Source organism: Marmota flaviventris, chromosome 12, assembly GCF_047511675.1.
Source record: "Marmota flaviventris isolate mMarFla1 chromosome 12, mMarFla1.hap1, whole genome shotgun sequence".
NCBI lineage: Eukaryota > Metazoa > Chordata > Mammalia > Rodentia > Sciuridae > Marmota > Marmota flaviventris.
Window position 1 is genome coordinate 75,632,964 of NC_092509.1, and position 13,424 is coordinate 75,646,387.

The 13,424-nt window shown below is 40.8% G+C and overlaps 1 protein-coding gene across 2 annotated transcripts; it reads left to right on the forward strand.

The window, feature by feature from the left end:
- Window positions 1-1,397: 1,397 nt before the first annotated feature.
- Window positions 1,398-10,462, forward strand: Rab29 (RAB29, member RAS oncogene family). 2 transcript variants are annotated; one of them, XM_027934805.2, is made up of 5 exons: window positions 1,398-1,984; window positions 4,876-4,947; window positions 5,662-5,843; window positions 7,180-7,301; window positions 7,586-10,462. In XM_027934805.2, exons 1-5 carry the CDS (start codon window positions 1,861-1,863, stop codon window positions 7,698-7,700), a joined length of 615 nt encoding a protein of 204 aa, XP_027790606.1. In that variant the 5' UTR covers window positions 1,398-1,860; the 3' UTR covers window positions 7,701-10,462. The 2 variants fall into 2 exon arrangements, with proteins under 2 accessions (XP_027790606.1, XP_027790607.1); XM_027934806.2 differs by lacking the exon at window positions 1,398-1,984 and having other exon boundaries at window positions 4,874-4,947; window positions 5,667-5,843.
- The last annotated feature ends 2,962 nt before the right edge of the window (window positions 10,463-13,424 follow it).

Consider the following 13,424-nt stretch of genomic DNA (forward strand, 5'->3'; position numbering starts at 1 on the left):
ATTCTCAGTACCACATATAAATAAATAAAGATCCATTGACAACTAAAAAATATTTTTAAAAAAAGATGAGTAGCTGAAATAAACTTTATGTACCTCTGTAACAAACATTTTGAACTAAATATGTTGCACACTATGCAAAATTCTTTCCTCAAAGACTATAAGCCTCTCTATCAGGAGTCCTGGGTAGGATTTCATGGTGTCAGGCCCTGGGCTGTCATACCACAGCGTGAAGATTCTCTTCCTCTATTCCCCGGAAAAGCACTAAAAGTGGATCTCATTTTGCTAGTCGTGAAACTCATGTCTCACTAAAGGTCAGGCAAGTCAGAAAAATTACAGGCTGAAAACTTAAAATTATTTGCCCAATTGTAGTTTTATTATTATGCAGGAGCAATAGCAGCAACAAATGGAGAAGTATACTCAAATTGGCTTTCAACTAGAATGAGTATAGGGATTGTGAAAGTGTGAATGAGGAACTGTCTCTTGTTTTTGTTGGTCTTTATTGCTATGGCTAGTTATTAAGTGTTGTAACTTTTAGCATGAGTTTTTCTAATGGTTAGTCTCATGGGTCAAGTTTTCCTGCATTTGCCTGGCGTAGTGTCATACGGAAAATATGAGACCACGTTCACAAGGTTCTAGACTTGTCTTTCTATTCGAAGGAACAAGAAATGAACTTCTTTTGGAGCAGGATGGATGATGCTTGGGTGTCTTCTGTTTGTTGCGTTACTGGGGGTTGAATCCAGAGGCGCTCTACCACTGAGCTACATTCCCAGCCTTTTTTTTTTTTTTCTTTGTAGTTGTAGATAGAATGCCTTTATTTCATTTGTTTATTTTTATGTGGTGCTGAGGATCAAACCCAGTGCCTCACACATGCTAGGCAAACACTCTGCCACTGAGCTACATCCCCAGCCCCATTCCCAGACTTTTTAAATTTTTTGAGACAGGGTCTAGCTAAGTTTCAGAGGCTGATCTCAAACTTGCGATCCTCCTGCTTCCACCTCCCAAATAGCCATTATTACAGGTGTGTGCCTCCAACCCCAGTATCAATTTGGGCTTTTATTAATGGAATAAATTTTAATCTTAACTCCATAAAATGTTTAAAAATATGAGGGAAACATCTGGGTTTAGATTTAGATAGGTGAGGTCGTGTCAAATAAATCTCTGAAGGGATCTTTACTGACCTATAATTGTTTTTAAACAGGATTCTTGAAGGTTGAAGGAGTTTTGAGAGCCTTCGAATTTAGTGGTTTTCCCTAAACAAAAATACTGAAGAAACTACATTTCCCCGGAGGCCTGGCATCAAGTCTCCGCGTTCGGCTAGGTCTCTTCTCCGCGAAGTGTAGTGGGAAATGTAGTGCTCTGGGCAGGCCCGCACGTGACGCTTACGTAGGAAAGCCAGAGGCACCTCGCGGCCGGGGCAGGACCGGGTCTGGGGTATCTAGGTGTGGGCTGCGCCTAGTTTGTAATTTGTTGTGTTCAGTGAGGGGAGGCCACCCATCGTATGTCCCTAGCCGTATAATAAGCTAGCCCGCGTCCCGGCACTGGCTGGAACCTTCCGGGGGAAATCCGGGTGGGTTTGGCTCGGTGGTGCCGGTCCGATTTCTCGGCAGCCGGGTCGGGCTGGTGAGAAGGTGCAAACCGCGGAGCTGGAGCTGGCGCCCTGCGCCCCACCCAGGCTGCGGCCGCACACGGGGAGGAAGCGCACTTAGGTTTAGCACAAAGTTTCCTTTTCTGCTTTCTCGTCAGAGCAGCTTAAAAGGACTGGGGTCTGAGAATGCCTCACTTTAGTTTGAAGCGGGCTCAAAGCCAAACGGATTAAAATAGGCGATTTCCCGCTTCCCGAAAACGCACGCCCTGCTGGCCATGGGCAGCCGAGATCACCTGTTCAAAGTGCTGGTGGTGGGGGACGCCGCAGTGGGCAAGACGTCGCTGGTCCAGCGATATTCCCAGGACAGCTTCAGCAAACACTACAAATCCACCGTGGGAGGTGAGACGTCTCCAGGGGGAGGGGCGGGCAGGACCCGAGGCCCAACTGGAACCCGAAATGGGGACCACGTCGGGTGAGTGGTGCCGGTGGATCCTTGTTGGGGTCAGGAAGTAGGTGTCTGGGATCCTCGAGGGAGTGAAGTTTGGTTTGCATGCCTCTCTTGGGTCTCCCCAGCCAGGTTTTCCCAGTCGGAATCGACTGCCTGGAAAGAGGGCAAAGGTGTAAAGATGAAAAATGGGGAAGGGAGAGTCCAAGTGAGCAATTGCTGTTTACCAATGACCAACTGCGAACTCCCGCAGCGTTCAAGCAGTCCAGGGCCAATCTCTGAAGAGCAGAGGCAGCTGAGACCCTCTGTAGGGTCGGTTAGGTGCCAGCGGGGGCTTTGCCCAGCTTCTCACGGGAGGTTACAGACAGCTGTTGAAGAAGGAGTAGAGGATTTAACATGGCCGAGACAAGGGAACTTAGGGGGCCAACTGGTCTGAAGGACCCAAGGTTGGGGCCAGCAGTGGGGACACAAACGAGCCTCCGCCCTCTGCCACACTGTCAAATGCCCATCCCAGCTAATAAACTCTGCCTTCTGTCCATTGATCGCTTGAATGAAGGTAACCTAGGGATTCTTCAAAGAATGTGAGAAATTCTCCAAAGAATGTAAAATATACCAGTTCTCTGACCTATATTCCCACTCCTTTTCCTCTCAAACTGGGGAAGAGGAGGAACACTAAAGAGTTAATTCATTTCTTTCTTTCGTGTGGCCTTTTGGAATCAGCTGAGCAATTTGTTTTTTTCTAGAGGTAGACATGTCTTTTTGTTCATTAGAAGATATTTAACTAATAAGAGCTGGTGATGGAAAAGAGTAACTCAAAAACTTATCTCTTAAAGTAATTTTTTTGGACTGAAGATGTAGCTCAGTGGTAGAGCACTTGCCTAGCATGTGCAAGGCCTTGGGTTCAATCCCCAGTAACACATACAAGAACTTTGTTGAGGAAAAAAATTTGTGCTAATGTAAATTTTGAAAATGTGTCCTGGTGTTCATGTGAATTTTTTTTCTTTTTAATTAATAACCATCTAGTTTGCAATTAAAATATCCTCCTTAAGAAAATCCAGCAGCTGGGCACATGCCTGTAATCCCAGATACTCAGGAGGCTGAGTCTGAAGGATGACAAGTTCAATGCTAGCTTGGGCAAATTTAGCAAAAACCCAATCCAAAAAGAAATATATATATATATATATATATATATATATATATATATATATACATATATATGTATATGTATATGTATATATATGTGTCTGTGTGTGCGCGCGCACGTGTGTATACATATCTCCAGCAGAATTGTTTAAGTTTCAGACTATTTCCTTACCACTCTGTCCCCTTACTCCTAAAAAACATGAGGGACCTTATTTCATAGATTTGGGTTAAAATGTTCTGCTTATTCATTTTTATGAATTGTTCTAGTTTTCTCTTAGTAAATAATATAATTGGATCTGGCTTTTAATTCTGTCACAGATGTGGAAGAATATATTTGCCAACCTCAGGAATTATTCTATTTCCTTATTAAAAACTTCCCCCTGAGGCCAAGGTTGTGGCTCAGTGGTAGAGCACATGTGTGAGGCATTGGGTTTGATCTCCAGCACTACATCAAAATAAACAAATAAAATAAAGGTATTGTGTCCAGGGCTGGGGTTGTGGCTGAACAACAAAGTGCTCGCCTCGCATGTTCGAGACCCCGAGTTCGATCCTCAGCACCACATAAAAATAAATAAGTGAAATAAAGGTATTGTGCCCAACTACAACTAAAAAATAAGTATTTTTTTAAAAAAGGTATTGTGTCCATCTACAGCTAAAATATGAAGGGAAAAAAAAGCTTCCCCTACCCCATACTTGTTCATCCTTAATTCTCAGAGTCTCAGTATCTCCAGATTTGGTAGGTTTTGGCATAACTTTTTTTTTTTAAATATTTTTAGTTGCAGTTGGACACGGTACCTTATTTTATTTATTTATTTTTATTTGGTGCTGAGGATCGAACCCAGTACCTCACACATGCTAGGCAAGTGTTTCAGCATGGAGCTACAACCTGAGCCCTGTCAGCATAACTCTTAAGCATCATCTATTTGGTGCCCTCTTCTTAGGAATCCTTGGGGACCTTCTTCATATATCATGTTCTCGCCTGGAGTCCTACAGCCTTATGGATGTAGAATTCCCCGGGGTGGTTTTTTCATAATACAATTTGATTAGAAACCAACAGTGAAATTGAATGTGGATAGTAGAAATGGGACCGTGTTCATCTCATTTCCTCCATTCCCCCCGCCAACACTCCTCCCTGAGAAAATCCCCTAAATCTCCTGAAACTGTTTAATTTGAGAATACTTGAATTCATAATCACTGTCACTACCTGACCTCAGCCTTGGAGACAAGTAGTAGCAAATAAATTTTCAGGAGAGGAAGAGCTGGAGATCTCTTTAGAGAATATGAATTATCTGTCCCACACTTAATGTACAAGTGCAGGCTCATCTCAGCCCATTGAAGGCTTACACATACATAAATGGGATTAGAGTTGCATGTCCCTTTAGTTGTAACTGCATATGTGATCTGAGTTTTTGTTTGTTTTTTTTTTTCTGTACTAGGGGTTATACCAAGGGGTACTTAACCACTGAGCCACATTTATAGCCCTTTGTTTTTCTTTTTTTTTAATTTTGAGACAGGATCCCCCTAAATTGCTTAGGGCCTTACTAAGTTGCGGAGGCTATCCTTGAACTTGTGATCCTCCTGCCTCAGCTTCCCAAGTCACTAGGATTACAGGTGTGCATCACTCACTGTGCCTGGCCTATCTATCCCTGGATTTTTTTTTTAAAGGTAAATTTTATTAAGTATAATAAACTTATCTTTTCAGTGGATTTTGCTCTGAAGGTTCTCCAGTGGTCTGACACCGAGATGGTACGGCTCCAGCTGTGGGATATTGCAGGTAAACTGGGAAGGCCAGAGAGGAACAAGGGAAGAAATATTGGTTTAAGCAACAAGATCTCAGAAAAAAAGCAGTAAAAATCAGAATTTTTTTTCTTCTGAAGCTGGAATGATTGAGCTGCTTTGAGAATACATGGAATGAGGAGATAGAGCTTTTGCAGATGTTTTTTAGATGTTTTGTCCTGAATAAATGAAAAGCAATCTGTGTGGAAGGGTTTGTGAGGTGGTGGATTGTCCAGACCCTAGGTAGATGCTTCCGTAGCAGAAGGTGGGTGCTTTTTGTAGGTTTTCAGCTGACCATAGAAACAAGATCCCCAGAAAATAGACAGTAATAATAGTGAATCTGTATTATGTGCTACCATTCTTCTGAGTATTTCAAATTTACTGATTCATTAATTCTAACAGTCCTATCATAAAAGCTTTTATCTTCACTTTACAGATGAGAAGTCTGAAGCACTGAGTCTGATTTGCTCAAAGTCACATAGATAACAAATGGCAGGGCAGGGATTTGGACTTAGAGCAATCAGAGTGCAGAATCTGCCTGGAGATAATTGGGCTTAATAAGATTAGAAAATCCAAGATAGAAAACCAGGAGTCCTCTACCACCTATATGCAAACTGCTCTGGCCCACAGTGAAGGAAGGACAGGCAGGGTATCAGAGGACACTGAAAGTGGTTTTCAGGGTCACCTTCTCAAGAACTTCTCTTCTCCCCAGGGCAGGAGCGTTTCACATCCATGACACGACTATACTATCGAGATGCCTCTGCCTGTGTTGTTATGTTTGATGTTACCAACGCCACTACCTTCAGCAACAGCCAGAGGTGGAAACAGGACCTGGACAGCAAGATAACACTGCCCAATGGGGAACCTCTGCCCTGTCTGCTGTTGGCCAACAAGGTACATGGCCGATCTAAAAAAATGACCCCTGGCCTCTGTGGTCAGAAAGTGGATCTAAAAATGCCCTGTGATAGTGAGCCTCTGTTTCCCGTTTTCGAGTTGGCAAGATCTTCTCTACTTCCTTTGAAGAGGTGTAGAGAATGTAACTTTCTTTCTTTCTTTTTTTTGTTAAAAAAATATTAGATTTTATAATTTATAAAAAGTTAAACAAATTGAAATGTAGACATTTGATGAATATGTCTATTCATCTGCATTTGAAGTAATAAATAAAATATGAAAATAACCCAGGAAACTTCCTGGTGATCTTTCCTAACCACTATTCTCCCTTTCGTCAAAGGTGACCTCATCCTAATTACTAAGGTAATACGTTGATTTTGCCTCTTTGAACCTTACACAGAAGGAATAATATGGCTTACAGTTTGCTGTGTCTCCTCTTTTGCTCAATGTCACATTTGTAAGATTCACCCATATTGTTTCATGCAGCAAAAGTTTTTTTTTTATTGAAATAAAGGTATTGTGCCCAACTATAACTAAAAAATAAATATTTTTTTAAAAAAGGTATTGTGTCCATCTACAGCTAAAATATGAAGGTTTTGCACATTTTCATTGCTCTATAACATTTCATTATATTAATGAAAATTTATGTGTTCTTTGATAGCAGAATGAATCAGACATTAGTACTCTATATGCAAATATGATTACATGACCTGTGTAATGCTACATCATGTACAACCAGAAGAATGAGAAGTTTTACTCCAATTATTTATGATATGCCAAAAGGCATTCTACTATCATAGGTAACTAATTAGAACAAATAAAAAGAAAATTTATCCATTTTAGTATACATCAACTACTGGTTGTTTCCACATTTTAGCAATTAAACTACAGCTGTTTTACATGTATTTCTGGTCCAGTGTATGTATGCATGTATTTATTTATTTATTTATTTTCCCATTTAACTCACCTTTTTAAAATTTTATTTGTTCTTTTTAGTTGTACATGATAGTAGAATATATTTTGACATATTGTACATACATGGAGTATAACTTCCCATTCTTGTGGTTGTACGTGATGTGGAGTTGCACTGGTCACGAATTCATATATGAACACTGGAAAGTTACGTCCCATTCATTCTACTGTCTTTCCCATTCCCATTCCGCCTTTCTTCCCCCCACAGAGAATGTGACTTTCTTTGGGAAGAATGTTGACTGTAGAGTTTAGATACTGATGTTCTTAGCCAGTGGTAGAGAATTGTTTTAAGCCTACAGGTATCTGAGACATGTTCCTCTTCCTAGGAAGTTTATGGTGTTGCATTTTATGTATTTTTCTTTGTCAGTGTGATCTGTCCCCTTGGGCAGTAAGCCGGGACCAGATTGACCGGTTCAGTAAAGAGAATGGTTTCACAGGTTGGACAGAAACATCAGTCAAGGAGAACAAAAATATTAATGAAGCCATGAGGTGAGTAGTTCATGCTGACCTGGGGACAGGCACAAAGATTTATCCATCGTGTACCGTTGCCCTGGGTACCATCTTTTCTTGCTTCTGAGCAAACCAGAACAGACTGAACCACTGGAATGCCAGCTCCTGAACATCAGGAATACTGTCTTCTTTCCCATAATGACTGGGGACCAAGAGCTTTTAAACCTATAGCTTTATAGAATGTCATCTGCTTATGAATCTGCCTGCTGTATCTCTTTTTGCTCCATCCATTTGCTCAGGATTTTTCATTTCTTTATTTGTAGAGTCCTCATTGAAAAGATGATGAGCAATTCCAGAGAAGACAGTATGTCTTTGTCCACCCAAGGGAACTACATCAATCTACAAACCAAGTCCTCTTCCAGCTGGGCCTGCTGCTAGTACGATTTGACTTGTTTCTATCCCAGTTCTAGAAGGCCTTTCCATCTACTCCCATTGGGCCCACCCAGCAATTTCATTAAGAATATTCAAACTGTCTCCTGCCAGCTATCCAGTAAGAAGGGCCATTGTGGCTTAAAAAGACCCCTGGGACCCATGTGTATTTCGGCACCTCCTGGATATTGGCTCTGACTTGCTGCCAGCTCATGTGGCCCAGTCAGTGTCTTCTGTGAAAGAATGATCACCTCATCCCTCAATTTATGATCTGGAACTTTGTGGGAAGAATTAGAAATCAGCATCTGTGTTTTCAAAGTCAAAATTCTCTGCCAGGTGTGGTGGTGCACACCTGAAACTCCAGAGACTCGGGAGGCTGAGGCAGGATGATCACAAGTTTGATGCCAACCTCAGCAATTTAGTGAGACCCTGTCTCAAAATAAAAAAATAAAAAAACTGGGGATGTATTTCGGTGGTTAGAGCACTTACCTAGCACAAGGCCCTGGGTTCAAATCACAGTACAGGCGGGGGACAAAAAAAAAGGAAGGAAAGAAAAAAATGAAAAGAAAGTGTTTGAGGCCAGCCTGGGTAACTTAGTGAGACCCTGTCTCAAAATAAAAAATAAGAAGGGCTGGAGGGCTGGGGTATAGCTCAGTGGTAGAGCACCCTTAGGTTCATACCTAGTACTGCAAAATAGATAAATAAATAGAACTGGGGATGTATCTCAGAAGTAGAGTGCTCCTAGGTTCAATTTCCAGTACCAGAAAATAAAAAAAAATTGTCATCTACTTTTGACCTTATTTTACCACTTGATATATGATTGAGAGGAAAATGAGATCAATTGTCTTTTCCTAAATTCCTCACAGGCCAATTGCTTTCAGATTCTTTCTGTCTTGAACATGGAATTTAAACTTCTGATTCTGGGATGTAGAAGATGGGGGCTGAACATCTATGGATTGGGGGCTACTGATGGTGAACTGTAGTTACTCTATTTTTGAAACTTCTAGTCATGATTAATTTTCTCTCAGCTTCAAAAATAGTCAAGCTTTTAAATTGCCTGTCTTGTGTAATGAGAGCATTCCTTTCCACAAAGAAATTAATCCACATTAGGATTTTCTGGGTTTTCTGGGTTGATGTTCTGAGGCATGATGCTGTATTATCAGTTGGCTTGATAATACTCAAGGGGCCTTGTTCCTCAAAGCTTTGGGGCACCTGAATGGAAGAAAAAAGGGGTGAGATTAACAGAACAGAATCCACTGCAGCAACTTTAGGAACAGTGTGGGTGGCTAGCACAGCCATAGGAAACAAATATTATGTACAGGCCTTGGCCTGGGGGTGGAGAGTGGATAGACAGAAAATCATTAGGTAATTTAAGTGCTAAATTGGGCAGCGTTTTTAGTGCCAAATCACTTCTAGATGGTTTAATTTGTTAAATTCTTCCTAGGATGGTGATTTACAACCTACCCAAGGTTATGCATATTCGTAGTGAATTTATGGGCCTAAGTTCTTTGGTAGACCTTAAATAAATGTCCTAAGTCTGGCTCATCAGAACTACCTGGGAAACTTTTTTTAAAATTTCTTAAAGTTTTAAGATTTTAGGGATCCCAGTCTCAAATCTAGTAAATCAAACTTCCAGGGGTGCAGCCTGGGAATACATTGTTCTTGTCAAAGCTTCCCAGGTAATTCTGAATGACCAGATTTGGAAACCACAGCTGGAGAACTTTGTAAAAATTGAGAGTCAGGTCTTTACTATGTAAAGAATCCTGGGTTTGCCAGGTATGGTGTGTACGCATGTAATCCCAGTGGCTCAGGAGGATCACAAGTTCAAAGCCAACTTCAGCAATTTATTGAGGTCCTAAGCAACTCAGCAAGACTCTGTCTCTAAATAAAATGTAAAAAAGTGGGCACAGTGGTTAAGCACCCCTGAATTCAATTCCCAGTACCCCCCAAAAAAGAATTCTGCATTTGGGGCAGGGGATATAGTTAAGTTGGTAGAGTGCTTGCCTCTCATGCACAGAGCAGTGGGTTCAATCCCCAGCAACATACACACACACACACACACACACAAGAATCCTAGGTTTGTGTTTGCTCAATTACTTTCCAGGTGATTCTCATACACACAGGCTTTCAAAGCCATAGTCCCAAGGAAGAGGCCAGGAGCCAAATAAAAGAATGACAAAGTGGGCCAAGCCTTCAGTGACGTGTTGCTGATTTTCGATGTAAAGATTGAACCCAGGGGCTCCCACTTGCAAGGCAAGTACCCTACCTCTAGGCTACATTCCAGCCCATTTCTTTTGTTTTTTGGTACTGGGGATTGAGCCACATTCCCAACCCTTTTTAATATTATAATTTTTAAAAATTTTGAGACAAGACCTGACTAAGTTGCTGAAGCTGACCTACAACTTGCATCCTCCTACCTCCGCCTCCCAGGTCACTAGGACCTCAGGCCCTAGTCCCCACTGTGCCCAGTTCCTTGTTTGTTAATGTCAGTTATTATAATTTGCTTGATATTTTAAGACCTTGAAGTTCTTTTTTGTATTACCATTTTCAGATAAGGTTTTTTTGTTTTGTTTTGTTTGTGGTGCTAGGGATTGAACCCATGGCCTTGTGCATGCTGGGCAAGCACTCTACCAACTGTGCCTTATCCCCAGCCCATCAGATAAGATTTTGATTACAGTGATTCTAAAGATAATAGTAGAGTAACAAATTCCACTTGTTTAGAGAAAATTGATTTTTACAAGATCACAAATAAATGGAAAGTAGGTCTCATATTCATGGTGGTTAATAGTTAATGGCCTTAAATGTCAGTTTGTTAAGGTGCTATTTTATACCTGTAGTTCAAGAATATTGTAGCATTGGAGATTTTATCTTTATAACCTCTGTTTTAAAGAAATTAATTTGCTAGTACCAATGCTTAGGTCCAGTTGCTTAGTACCAATTCAGAACTTGATTTAATGCCCCAAATACTGCTTGGAGATGGGACCATTTTAAAACCAAATATGTTTTCTTTTCCCATTTGCTGACTCAGGATCTGCCTGCCTTTTTGAGCATTGCTGGAGGCTGGCCCACCAGCCCTTCTGGATTTTTTTTTTTTTCTCCCAACTGGTGAACATTATAGGCCTGAAAAATCATTAAAGGCAGCACTGAAATATAACTAATTCTACTCTATTCCCCTATCCTTAAAGAAAAGGCGCATACCTGTGTTCCCAGGTATGTGAGAGACTGAGGCAAGTCCTGCCTTGATAACTTGGAGAAAACTTGTCTCAAAATAAAAGATATGCCAGGCATGGTGGTGGAGTTTGTAATCCCAGCAACTTGTGAGGCTGAGGCAAGAGGATTGCAAATTTGAGGCCAGCCTCAGCAGCTTAGCAAGACCCTAAGCAATTTAGCAAGACTCTGTCTCAAAACATTTTTTTTTAAAAGGCTGGGGATGTAGCTCAGTGGTAAAGTGCCCCTGGGTTCAATCCCTGGTACCAAAAATAAAAATAAATTTTTTTGAAAAAGATAAAAAGTACTGGAGATGCAATTCAATGATAGAGTCTTGTCTAGCATACCAAGGCTCTGTTTCTAATTCCCAGTAACATGGGGTGGGGGTGAGGAGGAGGAAGAAAATATTTACATGAATGGAAATGTGACTATACTAAAAATAACTAGGTCCTATCATTTGGATGCCACTCCTTGGTAAAATTGTTTAGAACGTGGACATTTTTGTAGCCCCTCCCTAGAGATGTTTCTATATTTGAGTCAAAATTTCCTTTTGTCATTGGTCTGGTCTTTGGCAAAAAATAAAGTCATAAGAATTTCCTAAAGGGTGTTCTGAGCAACCCAAGGAAGGGCTGAGAACAGAACTGTGGGATAGTGACTGCCCACCTTTGTTCTTTGAACAGAATAGCAAGTGACCCAATAAGTAGGGACAAAGCAATCATAGGGCAGGGATGGCCCTCAGCAATAGGGTGATGAATTCCTTTTATATCACTTAAAAAGTAATGATCCAAAGCTGGTCCAGGGTGATTTACCTAAGTCATTCTCCCCAGCTAAGTTATAATTGGATTCCTTATTTTTTTTCCTATTATTTCCATATTAACTTTATTCTGTTGATTTGTGTCTGTGTCCTCAGGACACTGTCCCATCTCACAAGAGACTTTTCTTGCCAACCTTTTATAGGCAGTGGCCCACATTTGACATAATCTAAGACTATGGTTAGAGAAAGTAAAAACCTCTAATTTCATAAAATCAGATTACCCAAGAAAATAAACCTCAGTGTCCCTTTTCCCTCCCTCCCTCTTAACTCACTGTTTGGGTAGACTCCCGCAGTGTAAGTGACTCAAGCTATTAAAGCCAAATAATCCCCAAAGGTGCATGTTGAAATAAGTAGGAAGTCACTAGAAAGAAATGTATGTTGGAAAGAACTCGACATGTGCTTTTGATTTATCCATAAATACTACAGACTGCAGAATATATCTAGAAGTGATTTTATTGTTAGAAAAATCCTGCTTTCTTTCCTTTAAGGTATTTCAGACATGATTTGAATCCTCTAAAGTTTTATCTGCAGAGGTTCAGTATAATAATTGTATTGATCTGTATTAGAGTTCTGTTCTCCAGGGAAATAGAAACAATAAGTGAAAAAGAGAGAGAAATAGAGAAGCTGGACTTGGTGGTGCACACCTGTAATCCCAGCTATTGCAAGACTGAGGCAGCAGGATCACAAGTTTCAGGCTAGACTCAGCAACTTGGCAAGACCTCTCTCAAAATAAAAAATAAAAAAGGGACAGGAATGCATCTCAGTAGTATAGTTCCCCTGAGTCTTATCCCCAGTACTACACCAAAAAAAATTGTAGAGAGATATAGATATCAATATATAAAGAGATATGTAGAGAAATATAGATATCAATATATGGAGAGAGCCAGGCATGGTGGCACATGCCTGTAATCCCAGTATCTCAAGAGGCTGAGACAGGAGGATAGCAAGTTCAAAGCCAGCCTCAGCAATCGCAAGGCCCTAAGCTACTCGGTGAGACCCTGTCTCTAAATAAAATACCAAAAAAAAAAATAGGGCTGCGGATGTCACTCAGTGGTCTAGTGCCCCTGAGTTCAATCACACTGGTACCAAAGAAACAAAAAAATGGAAGTACATAGATGGGTAAGTGTATATGTATTTATTATAAGTAATTAGCTCATACTGTAATGGAGTCTATCTAAAGTCCAAATTTCACAAAGTGAAGGGTTCTAGTTTGAGTCCCCTTGAAGGTCAGCAGCCTGGCAGATCTAGTATTTCAGCTGTTGAGGAGGAGAATTTTCTCTTGCTTGAGAGAAGACATCTTTATGTTCTATTCATGTCTTCCACTGATTGGGTGAGGCCCACCCACTTTAAGGAGGCAGTCTGCTTTTCGGGGTTTGCTAATTTATTAATCTCATACAAAATACTCTCACAGAAAACACCCAGAATAGTGTTTGACCAAATATCTGGGCACCCTGTGACCCAGTCAAGTTGATACACAAAATGAACCATCACATACTCTTAACAGGGTTTCCTGAGTGAGGGGTATTATTTTGATAACTTTTCTTCACACAAATTGAATTTTATTCACATTCAAGTTGAGGCCCATCTCATAAGGAGCTAATTACATGCTCATGGGAATAAAGAGGAGAAAGCAGAGAGGGAGAGGAAGGCAATGAGACAGGTATTTTCCGATGAGTGCCCAAAGCACTGGATTCCAATACCTGATTCTGTAT

Excerpts from the sequence above, each read along its gene's own strand:
- Rab29 (XM_027934805.2), top strand. The coding sequence starts at position 1,861 with ATGGGCAGCCGAGATCACCTGTTCAAAGTGCTGGTGGTGGGGGACGCC. Across the intron at positions 4,948-5,661 it reads CCAGCTGTGGGATATTGCAG|GGCAGGAGCGTTTCACATCC; the intron begins GTAAACTGGGAA and ends TCTTCTCCCCAG. Across the intron at positions 7,302-7,585 it reads AATATTAATGAAGCCATGAG|AGTCCTCATTGAAAAGATGA; the intron begins GTGAGTAGTTCA and ends CTTTATTTGTAG.